At 42.1% G+C, this 12,041-nt stretch overlaps 1 protein-coding gene across 1 annotated transcript in view; it reads left to right on the forward strand.

The window, feature by feature from the left end:
- The window catches only part of LOC122808726 (formin BNI1-like), a 189,461-nt gene that overhangs the window by 154,847 nt on the left and 22,573 nt on the right, over window positions 1-12,041 (forward strand). Inside the window, exon 6 of the mRNA XM_044079717.1 lies at window positions 5,569-5,815. Within this exon, the coding sequence (XP_043935652.1) occupies window positions 5,569-5,815 (247 nt within the window). The remainder of the gene's footprint in view (window positions 1-5,568; window positions 5,816-12,041) is intronic.

Raw genomic sequence — 12,041 nt, forward strand, 5'->3', positions numbered from 1 at the left:
GGATGAAAGCAGAGAAGGGATCCAGATTTCACTGCTTAGTCCATAAGAAAAACCTTTTCCACTTACTGGCATATACCTTCGTGGTGGATGACTTCTGAGAGGCCAGAATAATGTTCATGATGGAAGAAGCAAGCCTGGACTGATTCAAAATTACAGGAAGTGGACAGACCATGCCATCAGATGAAGAGTCTGAAGTTTGGGGGTCGGAAGCTGGAATGGATGGGAAATAAGATCCGGAAGGGGATCTAGTACCAAAGGAGGTGTTACAGATGAGACCATAGGAGGTGAAACCACACCTGCCGAAGCCAAAAGGGGGTGATGAGGATCAAGGTGGCCTTGCAGTGTCGCACTTTCTGAACAACTCTTGGGTGAGAGGTATAGAAAGATAGGCATAAAGGAGACCTGAAGGCCAGTCATGAACCAGAGCATCCCTGGGGGACTTCTTGACAGGGGGAATCAGGGCGAAATGCCAGCTGCATTTGTGGTTGTGAGGGGAAGTGAACAGATCGCAACTCAGATGACCCCAGCGAAGGAAGATTTCTTTCACCACTGAAGGATTTAGGGACCACTCGTGAGGACTCAGGATTGTTCTGCTTGTTGATGTACCACACAACACTCATGTTGTCTTTGTGAACTGCAATGGTACCCAAAGGGAGGCAGTCCTGAAAGACTTGTAACATGAGGAGGACTGCTGTTATCTCCAGTACGTTTATGTGCAGTTTGGTCTCTGCGGAGGACCACATGCCTCTGACTGCCTTTCCCTTATAATGCCCCCCACCCCAACAGGGAAGGATCCGAGGTCCTGGTGGCACTGGGGGAGGGGGCTGCTAGAAGGTCAGGAGACTGAACCCATCAAAGGAGATGATGTCTGCACACTGGAGTGAGGTGGATTGAAGCTGTCATTGGATGAGACAGGGAAGACCACTGGACAACTAGAGTCCAATGGAGAACCCTCCTCTAGAACTTGGCTAACAGCACTAGATAGATTGCTGCTATCATGGCCTCTAAGGCTCTGAGAATAAGGTGGACCTGGGAATGAGTCAGATCTAGAAGGCACTGGACATGAGATCTGATGAGATGTACATGGCAGAGAGTGAGCGCTGCAATCGCTGAAAAAGTGTCCAACTGAATCCCTATGAACTCCAAATTTTGGGATGGAATCAGATTAAATTTGGGGATGTTCACTATAATGATGGCTTATTAGCTACAGTTTTAGAGAGTTTAAATATGTATGAAACTGAAGAAAACTAAAGATGTTCACTATAATCCCTAACTGATTGAACAGACGAAGTACATACTAGGTGGCTGTGGCCAGTTGATGCTTGGTGGGAGCTGTGAGGAGCCACTCATTGAGGTAAGGAAGCACTTGGAATCCCTGCAGACTCAGGTGAGCTGCAACCAGTGCCATGCATTTGGTCCCAGGGGGCTGTGATGAGGCCAAAGGGCAGGGTCCTGAAGTAATAATGATTGACTCCTATACAAAAGTGGACTATTTTTATATGATAGTACATATCCTGGTGATCCACCAAGCACATCAAGTCATCTTTGTGCAAAAGAGGCACGATAGGCTAGACAGTGACCATCCAGAAATTGGACTTCTTGACAGAGAGATTTAGCACACTGAGGTCCAATATTGGACTCAGGTCCCCCATCTTCTTTGACACCAAAAAGAAGCGAGAGTAAGTTCTGGATTCTCGTTGTCCTGGCGGGACCTCTTGCATGGCTGTTTTCTGAAGAAGTTTGAACACTTCTTTCTGAGGTAACTCCATCTGATAGGGTGGCACATCAGGGAGGTATCTCCTGATTTGAGGAGAAGACTGAGAAAAGGGAATAGAATAGCCCCTGGAAGTAATGTTTAGCACCCAGCGTTCTCTTGTAATATTTGCCCAAGCCAAAGGGTGCAGAAACAAATGACCCCCAACTGTCTACAGGGCAAGACAGTTGGGCAGCACCTCAGGAGTGCTTGGAGGGGCTTCTCAGAGAAAGGTTCCCTGGAGCCCTGATTTTGCAGACCCCCTCTGCCTCTGGGGCAGCATCTGCCATTGAACCCTCTCCCCCCCCCGCTCTCTAGAACAGGGCTCATCCTGAGCATCCTGAAAAGCAGATTGTGACTTACGAAACCACATTTTCCTAGCCTCTCACTGCATCTTAGAGAAGGAGCTCTGAGGGGTAGAAAACATGATTCCCACAGTCGACAAGTCTTGCCTTCCTGCTCACTGTGGGTGAGTGTTTCTTTCACCGAAGGGCCAAAAAGGGTTGATTTGTCAAAGGGGGCGTTGATGAAGGATTCCTTAAAGGACTCCGCAAATCTGCAAAGATACAGCCAGTTGTGACGCCAGATAGCGATGCCTGTACCAGCTACTCGAGAGGCACCTTCCGCAGCATTGTTAATTAGCCTCATCGAGGAATTAGCTAGGAAAGTGAGTGTATACAGCTTGGGGGACACTTTACTAGTTCCCCAGTAGGCAGTAACTTGGAAAGGGATGTGGTAAGCTCCTTGACCTAGTCCCTCTGATGTCAGGTGAAATGTGCTAAGTAAAGTACCCGCAGACCAAAGGTAGCTGATACAAAAACCCACTTTCCGTGTCTGTCAATCTCCCGGGACTCTTTGTTATGGGATGAACAGATGTTTTCAGCTTCACCAGCTCTTTCTTGGTGGTGGCAGCTACCACAATAGCATCAAATGGCACACCTTTAGCCCAGAACTGTTTGTCAGAAGGAGGTGCTGAGAAATGTATTAGCACACTTGTGAACAGGCTCCAGAGTATCCGGCTCCTTCCACACCCTGCTGGCTATAAGGTCTATATGTTCGTTAGCAAGGGGAGAAACCAAGGAGGTAGATGGTCCCATCCCAAAAGCCTTCAGGAACATGGACTCCTCAGAGAACAGGGGCAGGGAAGACCATTCACCTTAAAGCTTGAGGATTTCTAAGAAGTCCCAAAGGAGACATCTTCAGACCAAGACCTGGGGGACCCGTCCCCTTCATCAAGGTCCCTATCATCTGTGAGCGACTCCATAGAGGATTCTAGGTGCCTCCTCTTGCACAATCTCTTCCAAGGCGCCTCCTCCTGGGGGCTCAGTGGAGGATTTGGAAGAGAGATGAACCCCAAGGAGGGGTGATTTCCACCTGAAGACTAGTTTGAGAGGGCTGACCAGGAACAGGATGAGAAGAGTCTGCTCTGTAGGGATGGGATGGTCCCAGGAAAGGCTGAGAGGAAGCTCTTGTGGTGGAAAAAACCCTCTCTACAACCCGGAAGGCCTAAGGGCCAGATGACACCCCATCCACACTCCCGGCAGGAAAGCCCACCTGAGAGAAGGGACCAGAGCAAGCCAGTGCCTTCTGGCCTCTGGACAGTATTGGTCCCGAGCTTTCAAGGGCCAAAGCACCAAGGAGAAGGGACTGGTCTGAGAAAACAGGTCTGGAGCCCCCACCCAAGGACTCTGGAGTGACAGGTCAGGCCCGGGACTCCATCTTCCCAGGGGGAGGCTGAGTAGAGTCAGTCAGGGACTCAGACAGGGTAGAGCAGAGTGGCCTCTAGGGACCCCCATCTTCCCCCTGTATGACCCAGGGCCTGAAGGTCTGAAACCAAATGAATCAGATGAGGAGAAGCCAGCGAAGGAGTAGATGGACCCCTGGCCAGATGGGCAGGGAACGCAAGAAGCCTCAACTCAATCTGAGCCTTGAGAAAGGACTCATCATCCTCTCCATAATGGTTGGGAGCAAGCTCCTGAATGTCGTAGATGAGGGGGAAGCTAACTGGGGATGGATGTCGGGAGCCCATAGACCTCCCCTGCTTGTCTGAAGATCGACTCCTGAGCTTGGAAGCAGAAGGGGACTGCCCCTAGCCAGAACCCAGTGGGTAGTCCTCAATAATAATTGTGGGATCTGACACTAATCTTGGATCTAATCACCTCAGATCAAAAGGCAAATGAGGATCTGAATGCTTAGATCCCATATGACTCGATCCAAGAAAGCCAGATCTGTAGCTGGTCCAGATCTGACCAGATCCAAAGACCTCAATCCCCAGAGGCCTTGGATCTGGGAGTAGATTCCTGTGACCTTGGATCCAAGAGCCCCGGAGCTGAAGACCTGGATCCAGAGGGGAGTTGCAGGGCCTAGAATATGAGGACGTCTGATCTGACTTGGCCGAGGCTGGAGTCGGATCCAAGGAACTGGGATCCAATAGCCTGGCCTTCTTAGATGAAGAAAACCTGGGAAGAGAGGGGGCCCTCCTCTTCTGATCGGAGGGTCTAGACTTAGCTGGGCACTGGGCCAATGAACTCCCTTGGGCTAAATCTTTCAAGAGAAGTTTGTTTTGGTGCTCGACCAGAGCCCTGGGGTTGAATGTGGCACAAATATTGCACTCAACCTGCAGGGGGAGGGAGAGACTAAAAACTGCCAACAATATAACCAGCAAACACTAACACTAAACACTAGAAAGGGAGAAATTGAAAAATAAAGCTACTTATCCCCACTGGAGACTTGAGCAGGAAAATCTGTGTCTGAAGCTGAGCATGGCAAACGAGATCTGAGGGGTTAGAGGGCAGCCAGGGATCATGGGAGTGGGAGGAGCTCGAGCCTAGAAGCTGTCTGCAAGGTTGCCGGCTCAGATCCGATGTCGGACCCTGTGACCCAAGAGTGAGGAATAGTAACATGGATAACATCTGACCAATGGAGTTCCTCCATCTCTCGCTCTCTCCCTCTCAACTTAACTATGTCTAGTTAAAGTGGGGGAAGAGAACATGAGAGTAACTGGACTAATCAGCAGCCGCATCATGTACTCAGATTAGATGACAGGCTGCTGACTTAACAGCCCCGTCAGCCTCCTTTAAAAAGCAATGACTTCTGGGCATCTTCGTTGATGCCTGCAGTCTTCCCATTGTGGACTGTTTTAAAAACAGTCCAGTGACAAAAAGATTTATTTATTTTTTTTCTAAATCAGAAACTGAGCATGCATGCGCACTGCTCCAAGTTCCATATCACATTGCTTCTTTGGAATTACATACTAGTTTTCAGTTCAAACTGCTACTAGTATGTAAAAAATACTAATCAACCTGTTTTTTTTTTAATGAGAAAACTGGGGGGGCTTCAGGCTAGCCCAGCAGTCCAGTACCACAAGCCACCCCTGGATTGTGTTACTATTGAATCTTCAGCACCATTGTTATAGTGCCCTGTAACTGGAACATGATATACTTCTGCAGTTTATTTTTGAAGTATATCTGCAACATCTGACAGGCTTGCGGTTATTGTCAATTTTGAATGTCTTCCTCCTTGTATTATTTTTAGATGGAGTGTATATGAGTCCATTTTAATGTTATGAATCAAAGAGATTATATCTGTAATTTATGGAATTGTGCAGATAGTTGTTTTTGGAGCATAAATTTGAAGACACAATGCAAAAGTATATTGAAAAACATTTACATACAAATATCTGCTTGGAAACTAATTCAAGACAAGGAGCAGAGCACCCAGTAGCAAGTTTAATGTATTTCTGCAAAAATACCACATTCTTCCCTGCTCATTACTTACATCAAATCATTTATATCTCTGTTTCTCTTGTGATCTAGGAAAATGGAAGACTGAAGTTGGAACTCATTTCTGGTTCTGGGGTGTATATAACACAACACCAGCTGGACGACCTCTCACTCATATCACGAGACAAGCCCAAGCTGATGACACGTCGACTTTTGGATTACTTCTTCTCAAGAGAGACACTGGCTAGGTCCTCTGCCACTGGGCAACGAATTGCCCATAACAACACTACCATGGAAAAACCAATACGGTTACCAGTGGCTGTGGTCACAGCCATCAAAGGTAGGCAGTCCAGAGCTTAAATGGGAGGACAGATCCAAGTGTGTGTGTGTGTGTGTGTGTGTGTGTGTGTGTGTGTGTGTGTGTGTGTGTGTATGTATGTGTGTGTATTCTTCTCCTTTAAATGCCTCCTGATTTTTTTGTTAACAGAGCAGCTCTAGATGAAAGGATGCAGAGTAATTATTAATTCTTGAATACTCTAGAGGATAGTAATTATTTTAAAAGTAGCAGATTCACTTAACATGAGAGTTGTTCATTGTTTGTAAAGATGTTAATTTCTGATATAATATACCCAATCTGTTTTTCTGTTTTGAAACTCATTTATTTTGTGGCCGTGAGTTATATACTTATTCCATCTTAGAACTGTTTCTGTGGAGCTATTCAAATGCAAAGTACATCAGAAAGTCCACCAAAGTACAACCAGTCCTTAGTCAAAATGGGAGGAAGAGAAGCAAAAACAAGTTTACTGTGTTTTATTTCATTTTTAGTTATAGCTTTTGAAAGACAGCATTTGGAAAATATGTTTTCATTATACTAGAGTTGTAAGCTATGTCTTAGTCTGTAACCAAAGGCCTTCCTAGCAAATAACTGAGAATGAGTGCTAAACCTTTCAAAGAATGTGCCGTTGCATTGCATTGCATTGCAGTGTTTATAGTGCTTGAAAACATTTGCCTGTATAAGAAAAGCACACTTATCTTTAACAAGAAAAAGTGAGAGTTTCTTGGAAGAAATGGCTATAGTAGTTCATTGATTATCTAAAAGTTAACCAACATCATTATGTCCCTTACTCCAACCTAGGTCATTGTCTTGTTACCTACAGCCTTATGGTTTAGTAACAGGGTTAATGAGACTGAAACCTGGGACACATATATAAACTGAAACAGCAACAACAGGACTCTGCATTCTTCCTGTAACATTGTCACAGGCAAGTAACTTTTAACTGTATCAGTTTCTCCATCCCAACCCCACATAATGATTTTCTTAGTATCACCACACAAAGCTTAAGTTCTGAATTCAAGTCAGGGAATGTAATGTTTTTATACTCTTGGCTCTACAGGCAGGGTATCCCATGGATTAGTTACTCCATTATCTATTTAAAATAATGAATTATTGCATACCACATGGGCCTCTGCACCAGTAAATTAATACTTTGTTTCTTTTTCATCTGTCCTTGATGAATAGTTTCTCAGTGTTCACCTTATTTATTTCTTGCAAGGAAATGAAACAGTACCTTATTATCTAGCGCTGAATAAGCGGAGAATGTACCCTGCTTACCCAGAATTTTTTGGTAGTTCTATGCTGCTTCTTTTCTAGTCTAAGCCAGAAGCCAAAAATGTAGCGCTTTCATCCACTGTTTAATACGTGAACTTCCTCAGAAACATATTTAAATGATTTCCCTCTTTTCTTAAATAACTATACAGGAAATTACATCATAACCATCCCATCAAAAAATTTTTAAATCTCCTCCAAAATCACTAGTGTTGATTTTTCCAAAACTGAAAATTAGTAATCTCTCTCCAGCATAGATTTTAAATTTTACCTTTTTTATGAGAGTGAAAGTAGGTTTTCTCCTAAGTACCACAAAATCTTTGTTCCCTAATATCATTTTCCAATTGTTGACAATAATATCCCTGATAAACCACAACAAACAACAATGGGTAATCAAGGTGGTAGGTGGTGGGTAGTCTCTGGTAGTCTCTAAAGCTGTGAACCACATAACTTAAACCTATGACTAGTTTAAAAGACCCCTTCCTTTAAAGAAATGAAAAAATTTTTTTTCTTTTTTAAATCCATAGTCTAATAAACCTCTAAACAAGAATAGTGACCTTAAAATCCTACTTAGAAATACATCATCATCAGTGGTGAGACTACTCAAAAATGAATTATTTGGCCCTTCTCCTCCTTTTTTCATGTGTGTAGGATGTAAAACTGTCCTTGTGTAGATACTGGTTGCAAACTTCTTTTTCTATATGTTTGACTGTCAAATGTGTTGTTAACTGCATCTATACTAGAGAGGAGATCAGAAAGGGAATGTTGTCCCCAAGCCCCAAAATTTGAAAACCAAAAGTCAGTACTGTGGTCAAATCTGTCACACTGTCAGAAAAATTCTTCAAAAGTGCCAGTCCACAAGAAAAGTAAATCATCTATAAATCTAAAATATGCATATGCAAGTGTTGAAAAGGTGATGTTTGTTTAACTTTTTTTGCCATGACTTGACGTCAAGAGTAGCAAAATTGACAGAACTAGAAGAAACATCTAGATTCCTTAATTCTTCCAATAAATGCAAAGAATCTAATGTGTAAAATTTAGCTCTCTGTACAATAGGATTCAAAATGTAGTGTAGCCAAAAGATATATTCCCAGTTTTGGAATGTTTTGTACTGATAATATGGAGTCTGAAAGGTGGGATTGTGGTGGTGGGTTTTCATGTAATTTTGGATAATAAATAATAATGTGGCCAATTTTGGCCAAATCAACACAAATATTAAACTCTGGTGGTGATCTCCTGAAAACACTGAACAGATGTCAAACAACAACTGTGTTTAACAACATTAACACTAGTCACTTTGTATGTCTCGCTGTCCCTTAACATGTGTAACATAGAGATTCATTATATTTGAATGGTATCCATGACACAATTTTACCCCCTTGTCAGCCTTCATTGTTCTAATGTCAGAATTTTTTTTAAAGTCTTTTGAGGCTCCTTTCAGATAAGCTTTTATTCACATCACTTACATGACCTGTCATCCTACAAAACATTTTTTCACATTGATTTTATTTGCACATTGGCAAGTTAGTGTGCAGGGTTCCTTCCATTTGTTGTGGGGGCGTGTTGTTCCCTTCTCTGATGTGTTTGTTTTGTTTCACCAGCGGAAAGGGCCTTGATTGATTTGTCCCAGCATTAACAAGTAAAGTATTTTAATTTACATCAGATGAGTTAGTTAGAATAGAATGTTGGTTGTTAAGGTCAGAAATAGAGCTTCTCCATTAGATACACGACTGTTGTGTTGTTTCTCTGTTGTGAACCTCTGAAACCAACATCATTCATTGTTTGTTGTGGTGTATGTGTGTTCCTTTTGCTAGCTAAGCCCACTATTTAAAGCAAGACTTCCTGAGTCACTGCTGTTGTGAGTCATAACAGAAATGTAACCTTCCAGCAAATTTTGGCCTGAGTTTGTTTTGGCCAGCTTTGCAAAATGTCTCTTTTAATTTGTGTTTGTTTGGTCACCATTGTATAAAAGGATGTAACCTAAAAAAAATCCAGCGTTTGATTTTCTAGTCTTACTTCCACCTACCATGATTTTGCAGAATGCCCCTTATTCTGCCTCATATTTTGTCCCCATTCTTCATAACAGTTTTGATTTTTGAGTAAATCATTGTGGATTATAGTCAGTCACTAATGCCAGTTATTACAGTTTCATACTTACTATATACACATTGATGCAAAACTTGTTGTTCTATTAACTTTCTAAGTGAAATAGAACAATATTTACAACTTGTCCTCTGACTTGAGACCTTTGTCTCTCCATTACATTTAACGTTGTCCAGAATTCTTCAGCAAAGAAGTTGAGAGCTATGTCCCAGCCTGTCTTTTCCCATTCCCAGTAACATGCATCAAATAGTTTTCATAGCATATGTTTCATTTTTAAAGTGAAGCAAAAAACAGCCTTTATAAATTCAGAACTGTATACATCATTTATTATTGTTTCCATTATGAGTAATTGAGTAATGTCTGGTTAGAGCTACAGTTAGACAATACAAACTAGTTGAAGCTTTGACCAGAAGAAATAAAAAATAAAAGCATTTTTTCCACCCATCCATCCCTTTTATGGTGGACTTCATCCCTACACATCCCTTACTCCACAGCCACACGACTGCAGAGATAATTGGAAAGTAAACATGTGGATCCTTATTTGACCAGTTGCAGACATGTGGATCCTTATTTGACTAGTTGCAGCTTGTGCATCCTTATTTGACTAGTTGCAGCTTGTGGGTCCTTATTTGACTAGTTGCAGACTTGTGGGTCCTTATTTGGCTAGTTGCAACTTCTGGATCCTTATTTGGCCAGTTGCAGACTTGTGGATACTTATTTAACTAGTTGCAGCTTGTGGATCCTTATTTGACTAGTTGCAGACTTGTGGATCCTTATTCGACTAGTTGCAGACTTGTGGATCCTTATTTGATTAGTTGCAGCTTGTGGATACTTATTTGACTAGTTGCAGACTTGTGGATCCTTATTTGACCAGTTGCAGACTTGTGGATCCTTATTTGACTAGTTGCAGCTTGTGGATCCTTATTTGACTAGTTGCAGCTTGTGGATCCTTATTTGACTAGTTGTAACTTGTGGAACCTTATTCGACTACTTGCAGACTTGTGGATCCTTATTTGACTAGTTGCAGCTTGTGGATCCTTATTTGACTAGTTGCAAACTTGTCCATTTTACACTCCCAAGGGTAGAGAACCCTTTATTACTATACACATCTCAGTGATTGCTACACTTTTATATTAGTCTTCATGCCCACCTCTGTTCTGCCATTACCAGCCCATGTATATTTTGGAAATTGCTGTTGTCAGTAGTTTCTTCCTATATTTGACAGCTCATATCTGTCTGCCTTGCACATGTTGAATATGTATTGCTGTATTATTAGTCTGCTCTTCATAATGCCAGTGTAGTCTCCTGCCCTCAATGTCCTGTGCTTGTGCTGAATGAACCAAGTAAGGGAAAACATTTCTCCTTGTTTCTTTCCTGTCATGTTCACACATTTTGATCCTTCTAGCTCTTATCTTCCTCCTACACTAATTTCTCCTAATTTCTTTCCTTCCAGTTTAACTCCTATGTCGTAAATATTCCTCAGTGTATAACTTTCATATCTCATGTTACATTGAAATACATTTAATAACTTCCAGTAGTCAGATTTATTGCACCTTCCCAGTGTTTTCCATTCCCCACAAGTTGGGGCATTTATATAAAGAAATGAATAGACAGAAAACAGAAACATTTTTACACTGCATATGTAGTTCCTTCCCTTTCCATGATCTGTCAGTGTACTCCTTGCAGAAAAACATTTGTCTTGCCTGCCTATGCTGTTTGAGAGGTGAACAAACCAACAATTCCAACATCTTTTATTATAAATCTTGTGCTAGCAAGTTCTACTTATGTCACTCTGCTCCATTATACTACACCTCAGAACAAACATAATCATTCTGTGTGTCAATCTGGTTTTTACTTTTTGCTTGGCCTCCACACTGTCCTTGTGCTATGATCTGCTCATGACGCACTAAAGAAAGAAATGCTGTTTTACAAATGAACAGCATTCTGTATTTTACACTCCCTCTCGCCTCATTACTCTGGGGGGGGGGCTGCAGGTTTCACCTCATATGAAGTTATATTAGTTACAGCTCCTGTTTGCTCAGGCATCTTCTCCTCTTATATCTCACACTGGCAAGCAGCAAGCAACAAATGCACAGTCAGGTCCTGTTTGCATTATCAGGTCTCTCCCGGGCTCCCTTGCATACATAATGGAGTGCCAGAGCAGGGTTCCTTTGCAGTTTCATCGTGCATCGTTCTGTTGTCAGTGTTTTTCTCCTTGTTTTATCTTTATTTGATGCCTTCCTTCTCTACATCATCATATATTCCCTGCTCAAGGACCTTGCTGTCTCCAACGTAGTTTTTTTTCCAGTTCGCCCCTTATTACTACATCACATGTTCATGCTCATCATCTTCTTCCTTGTACCTTGTTCGTATAGTTGACTGCTTTCTCCTTGGCTTGTATATCTCTTGCCCCTTTTTCACAAAGTATGATTTAATTGGTTAGACTACTCACTGCTATAGTTTGCCTTCTTGTACCTTAGCATTAAACACCTTTCTACTGAAATCTTACTGCAGCATTTTGAACAACCCACACCGGTTATTCTCTGGGTCCATTTCCAAAAGACTTGCTCTCAGTGTACAGTGGATATAAAAAGAGTACACACCCCTGTTAAAATGCCAGGTTTTTATGATATAAAAATATGAGACCAAAATAAATCATTTCAAAACTTTTCCCGCCTTTAATGTGACCTATAACCTGTGCAATTCCATGAAAAAACAAACAAATCTGTTGGGGGGGTATAAAAAATAAAAAATGTACAATAAGCTGGTTGCATAAGTGGACAGACCCTTAAATACTTTGTTGAAGCACCTTTAGCTTTAATTACAGCATTCAGTCTTCTTGAGTACACACCTGCCA

Source organism: Protopterus annectens, chromosome 8.part0 (genome assembly GCF_019279795.1).
Source record: "Protopterus annectens isolate FY-2018-M chromosome 8.part0, PAN1.0, whole genome shotgun sequence".
NCBI lineage: Eukaryota > Metazoa > Chordata > Ceratodontiformes > Protopteridae > Protopterus > Protopterus annectens.